We start from the raw sequence: 23,696 nt of genomic DNA on the forward strand, positions 1-23,696 counted from the left end.
TGCAATCGATATTGCCTTTACGGACTTTGCACACTTATATCTTTTAATTTCATAACAGAAGTACAAGTATTCTGAAGCTACACGTTATTCGTGATTTAGAGTTTAGATCACTCATATCTTTACGTTTATGCATTTGGCATAGGCTTTTATCCAAAACAACTTACAGCGCATTTAAAGTGTACATTTTATGTGATTGCATGTTCCCTGGGAATCAAACCCATGACCTTGCCATTACTAATTCCATGCTCTGCCAGTTGAGCTACAGGAACCAAATCTATCAGTAGTTGTGGAGTCAAAATCCTGTCCTTTCATGGAATGTTTTCAATTCCAGTAAAACGTTCAGTGTCATTGGAGTTTTTAGTGAAGCTCATTACTTTTCAGAGAAATACAACAACATGTCAGATAGATGGCCTTTGCTTCCCTCTTAAGTAGAGGGCAAAGGGCTAAGTTTACTTCCACCTTGGTACAATCAGTGCTGTACAGCTCTTCTCCGAGTCTCTCGAGTCATTACAAACACAGATGTCTCAGGAAACATCCGTTAAACAGGTCAAAGGTTGCAGCAAGTGGGTTCTGTTTTTTTATGCTCTCTCTCTCTTAATCTTTTCCCTTTTCTGTGTGCAAAAATTTGTATGTTTATGCATCTATGGTTTACGTGTTTCATGTCAGTCTAGATGTTGACATTTAATGGATGATATGTCTAGGTTGATGGGATACATATAAAAAGTGCTTTCTATTGGAAAAGGTTATTCTTGTGAAACATAAGACAAAGATTAGGGAGAATGCATTTTTCTGTAAAAATTTATTCTGGAGGAAAATATGAAATGTGAATCACAATTGTTTACGTCTTTAGGGAACAAAATTACGATTATTTCAACAAATGCAAAATATATAATGCCACAAGACCTAACATAAAGAAGAAGAAAAAACACACCATTGCAATGCATCTACTGCCAAAAGGGTCGAATGTCATTTGCATAGCCGAGATGACTGATGCAGGCTTTTGTGAAAACAAGCAGATAAACGATACAATATCAAAACCAGCTTGACATGTCAGAGATAGAGTGAAAAATATAAAATATCTACTGAATGACAGAACTAAAACACCTTTTCTACTTTTCCTCAACATAAACTTAAGAAATCCTAAGTAGGCCACATGTCCAAAGATTGCCTTAACAATGAGTTCAATTATCGCAAGAATTCAGGCGATGATGGATTTTCACTGGAGGATCCATTGTTCTTGCACTTCATTCCGACAACTAGTCTCTCGCATTTGAGTTTATACGCGTCCCTCTCGCGCACTAACCGATTGAGCTCGTGCTTCAGCTGCTCCACTTGAGTCGCGAGGCTCGTCTTCTCGTGCTCCAGTGTGTGTTTCTGCTGAACACGTTTGTGTCTGCACGACTGCGCGTACCCCCGGTTTTTTAGGGTACGGCGTTTCTGCTTCAGGCGGATAATATCGTCCTTGCTCATGCCGCGGATGTGTCGGTTCAGTTCGCGCACGGACATGGACACCAGCTGCTGGTCTGAGAAGCGGCTCTCCGCGCTGACGCCGCGCTCGCTCCGTCTGTGATGCTGCTGTTGGTGGATGTTGTGGGACTTCAGCAGGTGCGTGGCACTTTGTGGTGAACATTCGAGGTGTTGCATGAACTGGTCGACGCTTTTACCGTGCGCAAAGTCGCGCATCTGGAGTGCATCGAGATCGGTGTACTGATCGTGATTATACGGATGCACGTTTGGCGCGTGGAACTGACCCATGCTTCTGTATTCCTCCATATCAGCCTGATGGATCTGCTCTGGATGCATCTGTTGCGGCGTCGGGTGCCCGTGCATGAGATTTGCGCTTAGGGCTTCCCGGATATCCTCAGGTGTGAGATCGAGACAGTGAGGATCTGCGTGCTGTGGATAAGCCCCCGTGCTCAGGGTCCAGCTGTAGAGATTTTCAGCACCGTTTCTCTGTCCACTCGGGCTGAAGCTGGGTGATGAAGGCACGGAGCTACACGGGGTGCTCATGGGTGTGCTGGACACGGAGCCTGGTACGTGTAGACTGCACTGTTGAATGAATTGACGCTCGGGTCCCAACACTGCTGACTCCTTTTTCACGTCAAACCTCGTCATGTCAAAGTCACAGTAGTCCAAATTCTGCTGATTTTTGGCCAAGTCCAAAAGACCATGCTGCTCCATGATGCAAGATTCGATGAAGTCAGCAACTAGTTTCCAAATTATGACTGTAGTTTAGGTGTCATTAATATGTTCGAAAAACGCGATTCCACAACTTCAACATAAAAGACAACTTATCGCTGTTCTTATTTCAGACGGTCTCTCGGCGAGCAGTGCAAGATGTATGTTGAAAATAAAGTAAATCACGCTGCTTTAAAAGCAGCCGCGCAGAAAGGCCACGCCCTCTTCAAACAGCAGAAGATGTCGCAAGAGAACAACTGTAGAAGGGTGTTTAAATATGGGCACTTTTGGCCCTATCAACTTTTAGAAAACAGACTTTTAAACACACTAGTTTATTTAATTTGTCTACTAATAACAACCTACAAACATGCATTCACAGAAATATTGAAAGTAAATCTAAAAGTAATTTACATTCCTCCACATCTCAAATTACTGTTGGCCTATGCGTTGTGTTAAACAGCATTAGTGGAAATGATGCATGACACACAGATTTTTTTTTTTGTTGTTGTAAATATTGCAGAAAATATTAATTAGGATACTTTCTCAATTTAATATTTAGTTTGAGCTTGAACCTAAAAATATGAAGTAAATACTATTCAAACATGTAAATATTACTCCATTCAAACATGTACAAATTAATGCTTTAGCTTTTAAGTAAATATAATTCATGATTGTTTGCTATCTTTACAATGTGTAAACATGTACCAGTCCTTCTGATAATTTCACACTTCTGCGTATTTCAAAGGTAAATAAAAGAAGTAAATTTTACGTAACTTTTCGAAGCTGGTGTTCCAAGCATTGAATCATTTATGAGTTTGCATGGTTTCACTTTTTGCTGTTTTATTTACATACGCTTTATAGTTAATTTAGTTGTTATTTTAGGTAAATTCTGGTTTTGTGGTGTCTGAAGTTAATTTTCGACTCAAAATGACTCGTTGATGATCTAAAAATTGATCTGTTGATAGTTACCGTCATCGTTTTTTATGCAACAAGTGTGGAAATCTGTGTGCGCAGGTCTACATCCTGTTTTCTATCTTCAATAATGCAAGGTGATGTTGTCTAATAGACAATATAGAATGCATTAAGCCTTCCTGTGCTGTCATGTCATACACGATTAAATGTGTTTAGAAGAATATTTTAAAATGTGAAAGGTATGAAGTGCTCATTTTAAATATTACTAAGATAATTTAAGTATCGTGTACATCAGATATGTAAGTAAAAGTTACTGTATTCACTGAAATGTGAATATTTAGATGTTACACTTTGTGAAATTAATTACCAAATACAACTCTGTATTAAACAACCCCGGTCTCCCCTTCATAGAAGGAGATGAATAATATTGCCAATATAATAATATGGATGAAAAATATGAAAGAAAAAATGAATAATAAAGGCATGGTAAAGTAATAATAATAATAATAATAAAAGATAGTTCATGTGACCTTCATTTAACAAAAATGCAATTTTAAAAGTACATAAAAGTGCTTGAAGTTAAAGAAACACATACGTTATCTCTGTCACCCAATTTAAGACGCATTAATGGAAGAAAATGCAATAAGTGTAATCTGTGTAGTTGCCTTTGCTAATATGAAAGATTAAATAACTTATACAAGTGAATTAGTTTTAAGATATGTATAAACCAATATAAGCTAAGATGGTTTTTGGACCGTTGTCCAAAGTTATAATGTCAGGCTTTCTAAAAACTCTTATTGGTATTATGGTATTATGGCATATATGTGGTATTATGGCATATTTCTCTATTTACTCTTTTACTGACACCATGTGGCCATTATTTAAAACTTCTGTTATGTTTTGCAAAATCTCATTATGCAGAAAAGTTTGCTGTTTTATAGGGAGAATTCAAGATTTAGCCAATTCACTTTTTAATAGTTAAAGTGGTTTACAGGGTGTTGTCTGTAAAACCACCCTAAATGTAAGACAATAGAGTTCTTGTGACATGGAAATAGACAGAAAGAGAGAATATATTTGTGTTCACAACATTTCACAGCATTGAAGAACTGGTGTCTCGGATCAGTGGATATTTAGTAAACACAAGCGCACCAATAAAATGAAGGAAACAAGTGCACAAAACCACAGACATGAAAGAACATTCATGGAGCTACTGGGCAACATTCAAAGTACAGCAATGACAAGGCACCAAAAGGCAGAGGTAATGATTGCCGGAGAACTGCTAAGGTATGCCATTTTAATAAGGAAGTAATACTATCAAACCATAGTCTCAGGAGGGCAACTACAATGTATTTCTGTTTGATTATATTTAACATCTCACCACCTCATAATTGTAATTTATTGACTTCACACCACTATTTAAGGATTTCTGTTTGATATTAAAGCATAGATTATTCTGTTATAGACACGTAATGACATAACAATGGTTCTGATACAACCATCTCTGTTTTGAAGATTGCGACTGCATGATAGTAAGTTGATTAAGGACCGCAGATACCATTTGCGCACGTACCCCAATTGTTTTGTGGCTCAGGAGATAATTGATTGGCTGATTGCTCGTAAGGAAGTGCCAGATCGAGAATCTGCTGTCCAGCTCATGCAGCACCTCGTGGACCATGATATCATACATCACGGTACAACAAATAAGAAAGAATAGGATTGTCAGACAACAAGGTCATGTCTGCTGTCCTTCTGTGTTAATCTCACATTTGTGCTTGGATGACTAGGTTGCACATTTCAATGTACAAACAACAATTTCTCAATTCTTTTTAGTGTGTGACAAGTGGCCCATGTTCAAAGATGCCAAATACTTGTACAGATTCAGAGAGGATGATGGTACATTTCCTTTCAACATAGAGGTTAAGCTCTTCATGCGTGGACAATGGCTGTATGAGCAGTAAGTCATTTTCTCAGTAAGAATGAAATACAAGTTTAGCTTAATCGACAGCATTTGTGGCATAATGTTGTTGTTGATTACCACAAAAATAGATTTAACTCGTCCCTCCTTTTCTTTAAAAAAGCAAAAATCTGAGTTACAGTGAGGCGCGTACAATGGAAGTGAATGGGGCTTTTTCAGTGAGATCAGTCAGCAGGCTGGTGATGGTCGAATAATTAGGAACAAAACTACGATAAAATGCCAGCCAGCCCCAGGAACTGTCTCCCCTCCTTTTTAATCTTAGGTCTTGTCACAAATTTGTGTAATCCGAACGGTGTGGAAAATGCCGTCTTGTCACGGGACATAGGAGTTAAGGGGATCTACCAATATCCCATTGTTAAATCCAGTGTCAAATAAGCGAGCTGCGCCTAACCGATCAAGCAGTTCATCAATCTGAGGCATTGGGTACGCATCGAATTTAGACAATTGGTGGTTCAGTTCACTTTCACAAGGTTATATTTTAAAATGGACCAAAACTGTAAAATTTCCGTTGTGTTTTTTTTCTATACGTCAGTGTAGTTGCTTTTGCATTACTTGAAAATACCTGTTCTCATGGTCATGGAGCTCTTTCTCTCTCTCTCTCCCACGCTTGCACACACACATACAGAGAAAAAGTGAAGCACCATTTTAAACAAATGTGGCAGGGCGGAGGGCGGGGCCGGGTCGTGTTCCTACACACCCGGTCCAGTATTAGGCTAATCAGTGTAACGCAGTCAATAGAAAGGAGGAGGCGAGAACCGGCTTGACTATATAAATAATATTTTAATGAGAAACTTAAAAGACACAAACACACACATGACGGACATGTCCGTAAACGATCTCTCTCTCTCGCACAATCCTCTGCAGTCCACCTTTGTCCCTCTCGGAGGCTTGATTAGCCTAACACGGGTCCGGGTGTGTAGGATCACGACCCGGCCCCGCCCTCCGCCCTGCCACAACATGCAACCAGATCTAATCTAGCCACCAAAAGACTACATCTAAACGGGCCAGGTGTGAAAACGCCTTTATGATGCGTGAATTGTGTATTTATGCCCCATGAGGCTGGCTGTAGAAAACATATGTCCATATGCAGCTTTCAGTGAGTAAAAAAATACGCTCAATAAAAACCGATTGTTGTGGCTTCACTTTCTAATGGCGTTTAAGTGTTGGAAAAATGCTTGATGAAAGAATCATTAAGGATTGCAATCAGCGTTTGTGATGTTATGCAGCTGAGTGCGATGAAAACATTCAGATCAGCTTGAAGTCTTGTGAGTTCGTCAGTAAAAGAAGAAGCTCATTGTTCACTTGACAAGAACACAAGACCCCACCTCAGTGACAGAATGATTTTTTCAAGCAAGCCGGATGTGTTTATTTTTGTTTTGTATTTGAAGCCATTAACTCAGCAGTGAGTCTTGTGTATGATCCGTATATGTTCTAAAAGTGATTATCCACAATGTTTCAAAATTTGTCTTGTGCTTTTTACAGTCTAATTATAGGCAAAGACACCATCTTACAGCTGAGACAAGAAAATGGAGTGGCTTATGAACGTTCTTTCCCTGGTTACATTTTAATTGATTGGCTTCTACAGAATGGTGAAATAGAGAGTCGAAAACAGGGATTAGAGCTCTGCAGGGCTCTACTAGAGCATGATATCATTCAACATGGTGAGAACAATTATCAATATAAAATATAGTTAAGTTAATGATAGTGTGTGTTTTATTTACCCCTTGGCCAGAACTAGAACATACCTGCATACAGAATGAGAACCTCTTTGTAATATCATCTCTGTCGCATCATATCACTTTGCTGAGACACTCCACTCTCCATTTCTTTCTGCAGTCTCTCTGAAGCACCACTTCTTTGACAGTGGGCTGCTGTATCAATTCTGCATTAACTTCCGCCGGCGCCACAGGCTCTCTGAACTGTTGCATGAAACAGAAAGTGAGGATGTTGAATGTTTATCACAGCAGAACCAAGAGGACCATGCAGACAGTCATTTCACACTGTCATCTGAGGGCAACATTAACTTCTTATCTGGTAGATAAATGATTACAAATAGGTTGCATATACCAATAATAGATTCAAATGCTTATCATGATTAATTTGGTATTCCAGCTATTTTGGGCCTGCATGATGATTTTAGCTAATTTCATCATTTAAATTAAATGTCATTTTAATTGAACTAATTTTAAATAAAATAAAAATTATATTTGAGGCCCCCATGGAGGTTTGCTGAGGCCCCCTGGTTGGGGACCACAGGTATAGAACATTAAAATATGTTTCTAGATAACAAACCCTGTGTATAAACTTTATTAATTTATAATTTCTTCCAGATCAACCTACTAAAGATTTAAACGTGACTACAAATGGACGATGTGGAAGTTTGACCAACCAGCAGCACAGTTCAAGCGGAAACCCAATCACTGCCCCTCTTACCATTGCCCTTGCAATACAATCCAATCCTAAATCAGGTTCAAATATGCATTATATACATTTGCATGCTTTTATGAATCATCTCAAGGCATAAAGCTGATAGTTACAAAGTACAACCCAAATTTCAAAAAATTGGGATAGTATGGAAAAAGTTCATAAAAACAAAACAAGTGATTTGTACATTCTGTTCACCCAGTGCTATATTGAAAGCACTAGAACAACCCATTATTTGATGTTTTAACTTGAGAATTTAATTGTTTTTCTGAAAATGTAGACTTATCTCAAATCATTACGCTCTGAAAAAGTTGGGACAGTCAAGTGTCGAGACATCGGCATTTCTTCTAATAACACTTAAGCATTTGTGCATTGAAGAAACAAGTTTGTTTAGTTAAATAAGCAGAATCTCCTCCCATTAATCCATTATGCAGGTCTTCAGCTGCGCAGTTGTAGAAGGCCTTTGTTAATGTATTTTGCATTGAATATGCACCATACATTGGAGACTGGTCAGGACTGCAGGCAGGCCAATCTAGCACACACACTCTCTGCTTACACAGCCATAAACCTGTAAATCAGGTAGTAAGTGGTTTCCCGTTGTCCTTTTGAAAAATGCAGGGAGGTCTCTGGAAAAGACAGCATCTGGATGGCAGTATATGCTGCTCCATCATTTTACATTTTAGTTCTGTATTAATGGTGCCCTCACAGATTCCACTGTTCTACTTTCCATCTAATGAGATCGAGCCCAGAGATGTCATGGCACGTCTGGATAGTGTTGATATATGGCTTCTGCTTTACATAGTAAAGCCTTAACTTGCATCTGTGGATGAACATTGAATGGCGTTGACTGAAAAGTTAAAGAAGAATTCCCGAGCCCATGTTATGATATCCATTATGGACGAATTACAGTTTTAAGAAAGTGTATAATCCATGTCAGAGATCACACATATTCAGAAGTGGTTTTCAAGCAGGACAACACCAAACCACATCCTGGCCAGATTACAAGTGCGTGGCTGTGTAAGCAGAGTATCCAGGTGCTGGATTGGCCAACCTGCAGTCCTGACCTGTCTCCAATTGACAATTTGTGACACATCATGAAGAGCACAATATGGCAACATAGGCTCCATACAACTGTGCAGCTAAAGACCTACATAATGGATGAATAGGGGAAAAATCTGCTTGCTAAACTCTTAAAGAAATATTCTGGGTTCAATACAAGTTAAGCTCAATCAACAGCATTTGTGGCATAATATTGATTACCAAAAAAGTTAATTTTGACTTGCCCCTTGTTTTCTTTAAAAAAAAATTTTTAAAATGGCTGCAGTGAGGCACTTACAATGGAAGTGAATAGGGGCCAGTTTTTGAACATTAAAATACTCACTTTTTCAAAAGTATAGCCACAAGACATAAGCAATATGTATATAAACATGATTTTAGAGTGATGAAATCACTTACTAACCTTTTCTGTGTAAAGTTATAGCCAATTTGACAACTATGTTGCCATGACGATGTAATGCCAACAAACCCTAAAACTCTAAAATGACTGTAAAAATTACAATTGAATCAACTTTACAGCTAAAATAATACACAATTTTAACAGAAGAATTAATGTAATAGCTTTTATAAAATTATAAGCTTCAAATTTCTGCTTTTAAACCATCCAAAAATTGGCCACATTCACTTCCATTGTAGTGCCTCAAAGTAACTGTTATTTATTTTGTTTTAAGAAAAGGAGGGATGAGTCTAAATTCATTTTTTGTGGTAATCAAAATGATGCCATAAATGCTGTCAATTGAGCTTAACTTGCATTGAACCTGAAATATTCCTGTTATTAGAAGAATTGGTGATGTCACACAATGGTAAACACTCGACTGAACCAACTTTTTTTGGAGCGTTTTGCAATCATCTGATTTCAAATGAGTGAGTGTGAATGAATCACTCCTTTATGTTTTAATCAGCATTTTCCATACAGTCTCAAATGTTTTAATTATGTATTCTTTGGAATTAGGGTTATACAATTTAATTGTTTTTTTTTTTACACTAATCAGTCAATCCATCAGTTACCAAATATTGTTCACAAAATGCATGAGTATTATCGTTATTGACAGTGCTGAAAAGAAATGTAACCTGTGAGGAGCTGTTATCTCCTGGTGCTCCCTATGTAAAAAGAGTGCTTACGGTAAGTCCTGCATACATCATGCTCAGTTGGCCATGACAATAGAACCTTGAACCACTGTCTATTTATGTGAGTTTTATAATTAAAGATCCTCTGTGATGCCCTTGGCTGGGGCTTTGTAGTACGAGGAAAATCACCTTGTTATGTTCAAGCTGTGGATCCTGGAAGTCCTGCTGCAGCAGCAGGAGTTAAGGTGGTCATAACACACACACGAACACAGACTCATCTGCTTACACAATAATGAATGTATAGAATCCCTCAATATCTGGTCTCAATTTTTGCTTAGGTGCGGCAATTTGTGTGTCGAGTGAATGGATGCAGTGTGCTTCATCTGGACTATCGCTCACTCTCGAAGCTGGTGATGACTGGACCTTGTGTTGTTACTTTAGAAGTGATGGAACCACTGGACTGATTAATTACAGATCACTGAAATCACAAAATCCAATGGGTTGAGCGTTTCATTGTGGGGAACCCTCTTGGTCAGATAAAGAGAGAACCTATTGCCCAGTCTAATGGTCAAAGTGCCCCTCCCAAAGAACACATCCAAGTACTACCCAGCAAAATCCTTTAAATGAGTCACTGTATACAGGGTGATACTGATTAAATATGTGTAATATTGTTTTATTTGAATATTATTTCTTCATATACAATGTAAAATCCTCAAATATTAGATATCTGAATAAAATGTTTATAAATATATATAATATATATATATATATATATATATATATATATATATACACACTGGCATACAAAAGTTTGGAATAATGTACAGATTTTGCTGTTTCGGAAAGAATTTGGTACTTTAATTCACCAAAGTGGCATTTAACTCATCACAATGTATAGTCAGAACATTACAGATGTAAAACACAGCACCATCACTATTTGAAAAATTAATTTTTTATCAAATCTAGTCGGGTCCCATTTCCAGCAGCCATCACTCCAACACCTTATCCTTCAGTAATCATGCTAAATTGATAATTTCTTACTAGAAAAAATCACTTGCCATTATATCAAACAGTACTGAAAGCTATTTGGTTCATTAAATTAAGCTTAACATTGTTTTGAGTTGTCACAGTATGCAATAGGCTGGCATGTCTTAAGGTCAATATTAGGTCAAATATGGCAAAAAAGAAACAGCTTTCTATAGAAACTCGTCAGTCAATCATTGTTTTGAGGAATAAAGGTTATACAATGCTTGAAATTGCCAAAATATTGAAGATTTCATATAAAGGTGTACACTACAGTCTTCAAAGACAAAGGACAACTGGCTCTAACAAGGACAGAAAGACATGTGGAAGGCCAGATGTACAACTAAACAAGAGGACAAGTACATCAGAGTCTCTAGTTTGAGAAATAGACGCCTCACATGTCCTCAGCTGACAGCTTCATTGAATTCTACCCGCTCAACACCAGTTTCATGTACAACAGTAAAGAGAAGACTCAGGGGTGCCTAATGGGAATGATTGCAAAGAAAAAGCCACTTTTGAAGCAGAAAAACAAAAAGAAAAGGTTAGAGTGGAGCAAGAAACACAGACATTGGACAACAGATAACTGGAAAAGCGTGTTATGGATCTTAACCCCATTGAGCTTTTGTGAGATCAGCTAGACTGTAAGGTGTGTGAGAAGTACCCGACAAGACAGCCACATCTATGACAAGTGCTACAGGAAGTGTGGGGTGAAATGTCACCTGAGTATTTGGACAAACTAACAGCTAGAATGTCAAGGATCAGCAAAGCTGTCATTGCTGCACATGCAGGATTTTTTATGTAAAATTTCATGTTATTAATGTCCTGACTATACATTGTGATCAGTTGAATGCCACTTTGGTGAATAAAAGTACCAAATTCAATCCATAAGAGCAAAATCTGTACATTATTCCAAACCTTTGGCTGCCAGTGTGTATACAATATATTTCAGGAAAAGTTGGTTTACAAAATAAAGATATGATAAATAATGCCACACTGATAACATTGTAATGTATGTATGTGTGTTTTTTTTTTTTTTAATTTATTACCATGATGTTTTATTACAGCTAAACTGTAACAACTGGAAAATCAACTGGAAAATATGAGCTGAATTTTATTTGCATGGAAACACATAGAGCAAAAGCCAAAGGCCTGACCATGTTATATTCCAAATCTGAGGGTTATAAGTCTGAAACTCTGGGTTTTATTAAACATTTTCTAAGATCATGTCATGTGAATTTCTTAGAGTGCACTATATTTCATAATCTCAAGTGATAAAACTTATTTGACCAAAATATTTATAAGTAATTTAAAAAACAAAACCCTCCTTTGTGCTATTATTTTGTGAATCAACAACTTAAACTTGCTTGATTTTTCTTTTGTCAGCCTGCCAGACATAAGGATGGTCCCTATTGATATATATATATCACTCATTTCCACTTGTCTGTTGTGCAATGTCTGTATTTCTTCTGTTTCAAAAGTGAGTTTTTCTTTGCGATTCTGAGTCTTCTCTTTACTGTTGAACATGCAGGGTTGGGGAGTAACAAAATACATGTAACAGGATTACGTATTTAAAATACAAAATATAAGTAACTGTATTCCACTACAGTTAAAATGTAACTAATTGGTATTTAGAATACGGTTACATTCGAAAAGTATTTTGATTACTGAAGAGATTACTTTGCATTTTATTGTAATTTGTTTAATTTAATATTTAGTCCTTTCAGATGGAAAACATTTATACATATAAATGATGTGATCCAAAGTGAATTTGAACAGCGGTGAAACACTTTCTAATTATGAGTTACATTCATACGAGCAGACAGAGGAGTAAGTTTGTTTGGAGCAGAAGAAAATAGAAATAAACCTTGTGTAAATAGTCAGCTTTATGCTAAACTGAAATGTTATTTCTAGCCATTTTACATGCACATGTTACTAGACACAATCATATATTTTTGTATTGTTTTCCTGTAACAATATCTAAAAATCCTATTTGATTTATCTTGTTTTAGAAACAACACTGCATAAGATATTTCGCATTTTTTGAGAATGTATTTTAAACATGTATATTTTGTCTTACTGTACTGGCAGTTTTCATAGTCAAAACAAGTGAAAAAAATCTACCAGTGCTGAAGAAGTAATCCAAAGTATTTAGATTACGTTACTGACCTTGAGTAATCTAATTAAATAGTTACAAATTACATTTTACAGCATTCTGTAATCTGTAGTGGAATACATTTCAAAGTAATCCTTCCAACCCTGTTGTATGAAACTGGTGTTGAGCGGGTAGAATTCAAAGAAGCTGTCAGCTGAGGACATGTGAGGCATCTATTTCTCAAACTAGAGATTCTGATGTACTTGTCCTCTTGTTTAGTTGTACATCTTGGATGTTCACATCTCTTTCTGTCCTTGTTACAACCTGTTGTCCTTTGTCTTTGAAGACTATAGTGAACACCTTTGTATGAAATCTTCAATATTTTGGCAATTTCAAGCATTGTATAAGCTTCATTCCTCAAAACAATGATTGACTGATGAGTTTCTAGAGAAAGCTGTTTCTTTTTTTGCCATTTTTGACCTAATATTGACATTAAGATATGCCAGTCTATTGCATACTGTGACAACTTAAAAGAAACAAACGAACCAAAGAGTTTTCAAATGTGGGACGTGATTTTGTAGTACCAATTTAGCATGATTACTCAAGGATAAGGTGTTGTAGTGATGGCTGCTGGAAATGGGGCCTGTCAAAAATGTGATCAAAAATTACTTTTTTCAAATGGTGATGGTGCTGTGTTCTACATCAGTAGGCTAATGTCCTGATTATACTTTGTGATCAGTTGAATGCCACTTTGTGCGAATTAAAGAACCAATTTCCTTCCGAAACAGCAAAATCTGTACATTATTCCAAACGTATAGCCGTATATATATATATATCTATATATCTATATATCTATATCTATATATATATATATATATATATATATATATATAGATAGATATAGATATAGATATAGATATATATATATATATATATATATATATATATATATATATATATATATATATATATATATATAATGTGTGTGTAGACGTCATTTCCGCCTAGAATCGTTCGCCATTTTGAACAGGCTGGGCTGGTATGAGGAACAGTGTCGAGGAGAAAAAATAGTTTCTCTGTCCCGTGTTAGTACTGCAGCCACACAACCGGCTATCTTAATAGCTCATTTAATTATCTAGTCCACGAGGTGAACCGAAACAGCACTGTGGTCTAAACAACTCCAGTTGATGACACGTGGTGCGGATTCTCAGGATGAGCTGCCGAGATCCACCGGCGGCAACAGAAGTAGCGCGAAGGACAACAGCAGCATCTGCCCGGGCCGAATAAACCACAATCTCCCTGCTCTTTCACCCTGACGATCAGTTGCACTGAAAGCAAAGCGCTTGGTGGGAATTCCATGCGAGACCGTGAAGAAAATCAGGTGTCGTATAATTATAAACAAATGTTTTCTTCTATCTATGCTGCTTTTGTGTGGAGTTCAGTGTGAACATCAAACATCCCGTGGCTAAGCTAACGCGCTAACACACTATCAGTGCATAAGGGATTTCGATTGTGTTGGTCTTTCTGTAAACGGTTCGCATTTGAAATTAAATTGGGGGGTTACAATCACTTTACTTGAATTGTAAAGTTGCCGCAAGCTGTTAGGAGTAACGGCAGAGTAACCGGGGTATTATTTTGTTAAGCCCATCAGTACTACTCAAGGCCTGCTGTGGCCTGTATTGTCTAGTGGAGCTGCACATGAGTTGCATTCATACGAGCAGCTGTCCCATTCTCTGCATGGGTTACAGTTTAGCTGCTTGGATTAATTGTTTCAAAAGTCAGATGGATATTGATGTTGTTTGTTTACTTCTTGCCAGATCTGTGTCTGATGGTTTCTTACTCTACTACTGCAACTGACTTCAGATTTGTAAGCACTTTTTATCATTTCAGTTGAACAATGCAGAAACATTTACATAAGGCATTTCTGATAATATTTACCATTTCTGAACCCTTGGCACATGTTTAAAATTAAAGTGTTTCCCTTTAAACTGTCTTCATTTTTGTGTTAAAATACTTCTATCCCAGCTTAATATACAGAACTATCTGAATCGAATGGTTTACTCAAAAATAAAAATTTGTCAGTTACTCACCCTCATGCAATCTTAGATGCCCCAAACCCTTTTCTGCAGAACACAAGCGTGTGTGTGTGTGTGTGTGTGTGTGTGTGTGTGTATATATATATATTTGTGATGTACCAAAATGAAAATTCTGGGCCGAAACCGAAAATTCAGGACGCACTTGGCAGAAAAACGGGAAAAAAAAGAAATCTTTTTTTTTTTAAATACCATTTTAAAATAGTTTTTTTAATATATATAATTATTTTAATATTATACTTTTTAATTAATTTCATGAATTTAATTAATCTGAATTGGAAAAACTACAAACAAATAAAATTCACACTTTTATTGAAAGTAACGCACCAAAATTGGACAGTAAATATATTATAACTATATTAAATTTTATTCTTTCAGTTCTTTAACAATGAAATTTAACAGATTTTTATTTTATTTTTTTTACCAAATATCCAATAAATGTAACGTTCTAGAAAACTCTGATATGCAAAACAGCAGTCAAGTAATGAACTTAGCATCTCTAGGCTAGCTATTCAAATAAAAGTTTAAATATGCTACACAGTCATTTTAATGATAACAACAGGCAGAATGGCAGTGGGCCTCTATTCTGTTTATGTAAACGTATTTCCACTTTAATTAAAAAATTTTGTGCAAAACAGCAGTAATAGAACTAAAACCAAACTCAACTGTAAACAACAGATATAGCCTCATGTGAAGAACAACGTTTTGCAGGTCTAAACAAATTTTTATGTAATTGCTATACACATAGCAAATTGGACCGCTTTCTATTTAAGTAAAAGTGTCAGGTTTCTCTTCAAGAATAAAAGTTGCTCAGCTTTCTATCAACTCAAGAACATGAGATGCTGCACTGAATAGTCTCTCTTTCTGTGCTGGTGCAATCCGCTCAAGCAATGGAAAGCGATTTATTTATTTATTTTTTGTTTTTGTTTTTTTTCATATGCCAGTAGTCAAGAGGATTGTCGCGTTCGCAATATGAGTGTGACGCGATCGACTGTGTTCCGCAACTGCTTTTGGGTCCTTGAATAACGTATAACACGCGTGGAAGGGCACCCGGTGGACTTTCTGCTGCCCTCCTAGGGAGTTGGTGCCCAACGCACACTGCGTAGTATGCGTATAGGTTGCGGCGGTACTGCTTTTATTATTATATAGAATTTCCACACCGCTGACATCGGCCTTTGCTTGGTAGCGCCGTGATTATAATTTGATCAATCGAGAGTGAAACCTGCGCACTGAGGGGCAGGGAGGCATATATATCGGCTCATATTTTCGGTCTTTTTTTTTCTCTTTCGGCCAAAACAAAAAAAAAAATCTATTTTTGGTGGCTGAAATTTCGGTGCATCCCTAAAATATATATATATATATATATATATATATATGTTTTTGCAGAATCTCATCTTCGTAGGTACATACAGTGTAAGTAAATGGTGACCAGGGTAGGGTTGCACCAGCTGTGCGTAAGGTCTCACGTAAGTTGGGATGTAAATTTCACACTAAGGGCTTAGTAACTACTAGTTAGTTTGTAACTAAGTCAGTGCTTAATTTGGTTGCACCACCTGTTCTTAAGGCAATAGTTAACTAGTAGATCGTAAGCTCTTCGTAATGCGTAGTTGCATATTATGATGTTTACCTGTGGTGATCCAATACACAGCCTTCAAATTTGTACACAGAACTGTTAAAAAGCCGTACATTTAAATTTATCATATGGTTGATGTTCAAACCTTGTTTGCTCACGTAACTGTAATAAATTATATCCCCATTGAAATACGATACGTAATAAAACACGATTTATTTAATGATATAGGCTATTTATCTTATGTAAATAGCAATTTTCAATAACTGTCTAAAATAAATAAGGGGTGAAATAAATACTAATACAACAGGCTGGAAAAATAGACATTTATAAATTTCCTATATATATTTTGAATGTGTTGAAAATTGACACAGCACACACCCTGAAAACGGCACCATTAGATTGGTTTCATGCCGAAGAGCCGCTTAAATGTCTTTTTTTTTTTTTCCTCTCTTTTGTAAACGAGTGTAAATGTCAACATCATACTGTATTTTCGAATTGATTGATGCCTGTCACGCAAAACATGAGCTCATTGATGTCATAAAATATCAGTCTTTATTATTCTATCCATTATTCCTGGTCGGAGGCTGCCATAAATGTTTAGTTTATACATGGGGTTACGTTCTACCTAAGTTTAATGGTGCAATGCTCACATATTTTGTTGTGCGTAAATTGTGACTTTGCACATTTATGCCACAACTTGGCTAAGTTGTAACGCACATACACACAGGTGCAACCAGCCCCCGGAACTTTAAAACTTTCAAAAGGTACATTAAGTTTGTAGAAAATAAATCCATATGACTCCAGCGGTAAAATCCATATCTTCAGAAGTAATATAATAGGTGTGCTTGAGAAACAGATAAATATGTAAGAATTTGAATCATCAAAAGAACTTGAGACGACGAATGTGAAAGTAAAGATTTTTGGAAAATAGGACTTACTCTGTTTCTCACCCCATGCTTCACATATCGTTCTGAAGACATGGATTTAACAACTGAAGTAATATGGATTACTTTTATGCTGCCTTTGTTATATGGAGCTTCAAAGTTTTTGGTCACAATTCACTTGTATGGACACTCAAATATATATTTTTTTGAATTCTCTGTTTTCTGCAAAAACGAAAGCCAGACACATCTGGGATGGCATTAGGGTGAGTAAATGATGAGTTTTCATTTTTGGGGGAGTATCCCTTTTAGCAAGCCATTTCCACCTCTGGTTGTTTGACCAATGGCAGACAGGGTTAGTGCTTTGGGAAGCTTTTTGAAAACAATGATTATTGCTGCAATTCCTTGCGTCTATTTTAGTGGCACAGAAATTACTTCGGCTTTATGCATACGATATAGGCTCCTATTTAGTTATTATCTTGGCTTCAACATACATTTTATGAAGTCTTGCTGCAAATATATTCAATGATGTACATTTGCACATTTACTAAATTAACCAGATATATCTTTTTTTCGATGTTCACCAATGGTGCAAGTTTGTGGCGGGACTATCTGTTTGTACAGCCAATGGAAGATGAGGGGAGATATCTGAAATCTGTTTGAAAACTGATTACTTTTGCAATTCCGCTTAGTGACGCAGAAGTTAATTACATACTTCTGCTTTGACAAAAACTGAACCAATATGAGCTTAACTAACATCTTTCTTTTTAATATGTAGAAGAGATGTTTCAGCTTCCAGTGAATAACCTCACTCGGTTGAGGAAGGCCAGGAAGAAAGTCAAGAGACTGCTGAGTGATATTGGCCTTGACTACTGCAAAGAGCATGTAGAGGTGATTATTCAAAAAGTGTATTATAGTTCAATGACGTCACGTGACACCTTTTTGTTGTTGTCTGGATCTAGTAAATTATTCATAAATTTGAATACACCTTTTCTATGATAAACATGGTTGCAATTACTCAGTTCAAAGTCATCTGTCCATAGACATAAAAAAAAAATCAAATGGCATAGCTGAAATTCTTTTAAAAATAAATGTTTATATGAGTAGGGCAGAATGATCTTTTGTTGATATTTCTTAAAAGCAAATAAGCAGTGAATATTTTATTTTCAACTTTTGTCCACCAAATCAGTCATATTGTGAAGCCAAACTGTAGGAAGCCATTTTGTTGTCATGTAAAATAAAAAAAAGAGGACCACTTTAGACCCTCTAGACTGTCTTTTGAAGTTTAACATTTTATTTTCTATTTTGTTATAACATTAAAAATCTATATTTTGATATTTTATTCAGGCCATTTGGTGTAACCCTGAGAAAACTTTTAAATATTCTTGATAAAAAATGTCATATTTGTACAAAATATTTTTCAATATTTGTTGTGTACGCTCTAATGTATGCAAGGAAGGTATTTTAATACCTTTTTGATGGGTACATCACACAACAAAAATTTAAGTCACATTTTATATTGAATATATATATATATATAATGTGTTTTTCAAAATACAACATTTGAACCAACATGGATTTAAAAATTATATTTCAACAAACTTGTATTTTAAACTAGATTTTTAAAGATTTCAAATTTTTATAAACTCTGACAACCTTATTTGTTAATGACTCTTGTATAGACTTATTTTGTTTTTCATATCATACTTCCATGTCATACTCGATTTAAAAAATGTAAATTAAATAATCTGTAGACGCATTCACTGAATACATTGCAGTTCTTTTAACTGTCCTTCTTCTTGCAGGATCTCAAAGAGTTTGGCCCCAGTGATTCTTACATGAATCAAGGCTACCTTGATGTTTGTTTTTGGGATCCATCCTGGACAAAGGCACAGGTATGTCTCGTACAGCTGCTGCAACATACATCTTCAAAGCAAAATACTGTTTTTACATGGCCCAACATTCCCCTTGAATTTTTAGTTTTTCTCATTTGTTGCAGGACTACAGGACGAAGCAGTTTTGCTGCTCCGATTGCCCATTTGCCTCAAAGTATTTCTCTGCCTACAAAAACCACTTCCGCAATGTTCACAGAGAAGACTTTGAGAGCCGAATCCTCCTCAACTGCTCCTATTGCACATACAGTGGGAACAAGAGGACTCTGGAAACCCATGTCAGGCTCTTTCATATGCCTAACAATATGGGTCGACAGGGTGCTGTCGGTCCTCACGGAGCCCAAGCGGGGATTAAGGATGGCATGCGCATAGACAAGCCTTTGCCAGGCGATCGAAAGGAGCTACCGGTGTATTACTGCAAGAAGTGCACCTATCGAGATAGACTGTACAATGTGGTACGCAGGCACATCTACAGGGAACACTTCCAGCATGTGACCACACCATATCTTGGAAAAAACTCAGAGAAGCAAGAAAACAGTGTCGAGTCACCTGGTAACAGTCATGGAATCCACTGCAAGAGCTGCCACTTTTCGCCCCGTTCGTATGAAGCACTGGTGCAGCATGTTATTGAGTTCCATGAACGCATTGGCCATCAAGTCACTGCTATGATTGGACACACCAACGTCATAGTGACGAGGCCCCAGGCGAACATAATTCAGAGGGGTGTTACAATCACTCCTGGTGTGCGTCCTCAGACACCTCAAATTAATCGCTTCAGTATGCCCAAAATGGCAGGGTTACCTGTAGGCAACCATTTCAAGCCAAGTGTTGCAGGCAACTCTCTGCTTAGTCAGCCAGTGCGCATTACACTACCTGATAACGCTTTTATGTCTGGTGCCGTCTCACAGTCACATGCAGGAAAACCCCTGAGTGGCTGCGGCGTGCATGGTGCTACACATCTTAATGCTCAGTCGGCTTCTTTCTCACCCTCACTGAAGAGCCTACCTCTCTCTTCATCAGTGCATTCTGCTACTGCCACTTTGACCTCATTGCAGGGTAAGAAAGCCTCAGCCAATGCTCTGAACACCGCACAAACACAGAAGTGGAAAATTTGCACCATCTGCAATGAACTTTTTCCTGAGAATGCATATAGTGCTCACTTCGAAAAAGAGCATCAGGCAGAAAAGGTGAGAGCTATGGCGAAATATATCATGAAGATCCACAACTTTACTAGCAAGTGTTTGTATTGTAACCGTTACCTTCCCAGCGACTCTTTGTTGAACCATATGCTTGTGCATGGGTTATCATGCCCACAATGTCATTCCACATTTCATGAAGTCGAGAAAATTGTAGCACATAAGCGGCTGGCACACCCTAACGAGGCATGGGATGCTCCCACTGGCTCTCCTCTGACGTTTGATCTTACACTTCAACAAGGAAGTCCCAAAAATGTTCAGCTTATTGTAATCACCTACAACATGAAGGAGACACCGGAAGCATCTTCAGCTGCTCAGCCACAAAACAGTGCTGTGGCTAGGTCCACAAAGCCAGCTGCAAAGGCGCCAGAGAACCAAAGTGATTCTCTTGGCCGAAACATGTCCCATTCTTCAGTGTCCCAGAAGAAAGAAGTTGGTAAAACGCTCTGCCCTCTATGCTTTTCTATTCTCAAAGGTCCCATCTCGGATGCCCTTGCCCACCATTTACGAGACTGCCATCAAGTACTTCAAACGTTGCACCCTGTGGAGAAAAAGCTAACATACAAGTGCATACACTGCCTGGGTGTATATACTAGCAACATGACGGCTTCCACTATCACGCTTCATTTGGTCCACTGCAGAGGTGTTTGCCAGTCACCGAAAGGTCAGAACAGCAAGTCTATCTCAACTGCTTTGCGCACACCTGGAGCTGGGTCTCTCAAGCGCGACTTTGTTGCCTCAGATGCATCTGACCCCAAGAGGAGGAAAATGGCAGACCAGTCTAGGTATTACCAGACAGGTTTTGTTGAGAAGCCAGAGGAGCCTGTTGTGTTGGCCTTGGATCCAAAAGGTCATGCCGATGGGTCTTACGAGGCACGAAAATCTTTCCTTACAGCTTATTTTAATCGGCATCCCTACCCTTCCCAACGGGAGGTTGAGAAACTTGCTGCAAGTCTCTGGTTATGGAAGTCTGACGTCTCAAGCCATTTCGCTAACCATAGGCGCTCATGTGAACGGGATTTAATCACCCGCAAACCTGCTATATTACTAGGCTTTAACATGAAGACAGTGTGCCAGCTCAAGCATGACATGAACTTTGATGACAAGTGGCTGTTCGACGTTAACAATGAAGAAAACAGCGGATTCTCGAGGACCTCAACATTTAGGCCGAAGGCTCCTGTTGGTTTCTGTGCAGATGATGGTGCTAGAGCTATGCGATTCAAGGAGGATAAGCTGACTTTAAACACTGGACAAAGTAGTCAAATCAACTGTGCCTTCAAGCCATGCCCTGGATCATCCTCAGAACCTATTGCCATTGATTCTGACAGTGATTCAGAGCCAGAAGTGATGTCAAATGAAAATATGAAACTGAATCAACAAGCTGCAGCTTGTATGCCTTCCACAAAAGGAACAGTGCTGCAAGAGAGCTTCCATTATGAAGGTGATGTGAGGGGTAGTGGAAATTCTCCCAGAGATGGGGCCAAAAGTCTAGATGGCTCTGTTTCTGGCTCCAGTCCTGAAGAGGCAACCTGGTCAGGCAGCTTGTCTCCTGAAGAGAGCCACTACAGACCAGCAGGACGTTTTGAAGTGAAGGGGAAAAAGGTGGGGTTGCTTGGTAGATGATGATGCTTATGGTGACAATCCCCGCTTCTAGAACTCTCCGTGCCCAGATTTGAGGTCATTGCCTCATATTTGGTTGACATCAAACATTACCATATGAACTTGAACTGAAAGTCTTGGATAGCCAGATGGGTTACACATTTTGAACTTAAAGTACTGTTTACTTGCAAACAATTCTGCTGTCAAAGAGCGGAAAAACTAATATACTGTATGATTTTTTTTCTTCTTCAACCAATCCATAGTCCTTGGTGATTCCTCCACCTTTTTTTACCGTTCTCTGTATTTAATCATACACTTGTTGGAATTGTAACAAAATTGATAGGTTTATTGTTTTTTCTTGATCAAATAAAAATGGTGTAATTTACTTGCTTGGATGTTTTTTGTTATAAAGATTTGTTACGTTAAACCAGGCTCTTAGTTGAGCCAACATTGACCCCATTTACATGCACTTAAGAAAATGGTTTATTGTAGGGTTTTTGCAGAAAGCTGTATTCTGAAACCGCAAGTAACCGGGAATGGGGCTTTCCTTCCAGAGAATGTAACTTATGTGGCCATGTAAACATATAATTAGGATTCTAACTTGTTTTTCAATAGTGCGCAAGTGGCACATCTTGAGTTCATTGCTTTAATGGTCGTAAATCTGTCTCAGAACACGTAGAGCTGTGGTTCCCAACACTACACATTTTGGAAATCTCCCTAATCAAACACCTGATTTATCTCTGGTCTTTGTATAGACTCCAAGACCTGAATTGGGTGTCAGATAAAGGAGGGATACAAAATGTGCAGTGTTGGGGGGGCCTCCATGAACAGGGTTAGGAACCACTGGCGTAGAGGATAGATGTGTATGCTTTTACTCCCTTACTCCAGTCTAGGGTTAAGGGAGATGGAACACGGTTTGTGGAGGTCACTTCTCCTGTCCCAGCACTTAAAACAAACACCAAAAATAAAAATACATTTATTTTTGTTTTTGGGCCTTGCTCCCTCCTGAAGGATTCTTTATTAAATAAAACAACCCTTTTTTTAAATACATTTTTGGTGTGATGTGCTTGGAGGGGAAGGGGGACCTTGGCAAACTTTGTTAATTCTACCCAACCTTAACATTACAGTGTGGAACAGACTGTATAAATAGCTTAATAGGATGGAGCCATACATCATATCAGTAAGTCAACATTTCTGTGAGTAAGTAAAGTCACATTTATTTGTATAGCACTTTTCACAACAGGTTTTCTTTCAAAGCAGCTTTACATGAAATTATGCTGTAATAGAAAATAAATGAATATAATGCCAATATTAGTTATGTATGTTTAGAACTATACACCGCTCAGCCACAACATTAAAACCACCATCGTCCTGTCAACTGTGCCAACCTGCATCTCAGAATAGCATTTTGTTAGTCCTACATTACACAAAGTGGTAGCGGGCAGAGAGATAGGACCTAAACCAAGCTAATGCCTGTCCACAAATGCTTTATCTAGAGTGCTAGAGAAGACTATCCATATTTTCTGTGACAAGTTCTTGTGAACTTTTTGGCATACTGAGTATTTCAGACAAATCTGGAATATTATTTTATATTAAATATTAAGTTATTTTTAGTAGTTAAAAGTTCTACCTGAATGATAACGTTGCATAGATTAAGTGACAATGCTAAAGGCTGCATACAAGGGACGAGGTAGTGATCTGAGATGTCATCGCTCTATGGCAGAATTTCTATAT

At 37.7% G+C, this 23,696-nt stretch overlaps 3 protein-coding genes across 5 annotated transcripts; 2 read left to right on the plus strand and 1 right to left on the minus strand.

Annotated features, from left to right (window-relative positions):
• Positions 1 to 467: 467 nt before the first annotated feature.
• On the plus strand, positions 468 to 10,362 carry LOC127632357 (DEP domain-containing mTOR-interacting protein-like). The gene is made up of 10 exons (XM_052110903.1): positions 468 to 563; positions 4,187 to 4,374; positions 4,603 to 4,781; positions 4,921 to 5,044; positions 6,548 to 6,726; positions 6,902 to 7,099; positions 7,396 to 7,533; positions 9,598 to 9,668; positions 9,754 to 9,858; positions 9,952 to 10,362. Exons 2-10 carry the CDS (start codon positions 4,247 to 4,249, stop codon positions 10,075 to 10,077), a joined length of 1,248 nt encoding a protein of 415 aa, XP_051966863.1. The 5' UTR covers positions 468 to 563; positions 4,187 to 4,246; the 3' UTR covers positions 10,078 to 10,362.
• On the minus strand, positions 789 to 2,353 carry LOC127632358 (transcription factor MafB-like). The gene has a single exon (XM_052110904.1). It carries the CDS (start codon positions 2,179 to 2,181, stop codon positions 1,186 to 1,188), a length of 996 nt encoding a protein of 331 aa, XP_051966864.1. The 5' UTR covers positions 2,182 to 2,353; the 3' UTR covers positions 789 to 1,185.
• Positions 10,363 to 13,765: 3,403 nt separating the features above from the next.
• Positions 13,766 to 22,334, plus strand: LOC127633077 (activity-dependent neuroprotector homeobox protein-like). Of its 3 annotated transcripts, XM_052111953.1 has the most exons (5): positions 13,766 to 14,109; positions 14,546 to 14,595; positions 18,054 to 18,166; positions 19,081 to 19,170; positions 19,275 to 22,334. In XM_052111953.1, exons 3-5 carry the CDS (start codon positions 18,059 to 18,061, stop codon positions 21,984 to 21,986), a joined length of 2,910 nt encoding a protein of 969 aa, XP_051967913.1. In that variant the 5' UTR covers positions 13,766 to 14,109; positions 14,546 to 14,595; positions 18,054 to 18,058; the 3' UTR covers positions 21,987 to 22,334. The 3 variants fall into 3 exon arrangements, with proteins under 3 accessions (XP_051967913.1, XP_051967915.1, XP_051967914.1); XM_052111955.1 differs by lacking the exon at positions 14,546 to 14,595; XM_052111954.1 differs by lacking the exons at positions 13,766 to 14,109; positions 14,546 to 14,595 and having other exon boundaries at positions 15,618 to 18,166.
• Positions 22,335 to 23,696: the final 1,362 nt, after the last annotated feature.

The sequence above is a fragment of the Xyrauchen texanus genome, chromosome 39 (assembly GCF_025860055.1).
Source record: "Xyrauchen texanus isolate HMW12.3.18 chromosome 39, RBS_HiC_50CHRs, whole genome shotgun sequence".
NCBI lineage: Eukaryota > Metazoa > Chordata > Actinopteri > Cypriniformes > Catostomidae > Xyrauchen > Xyrauchen texanus.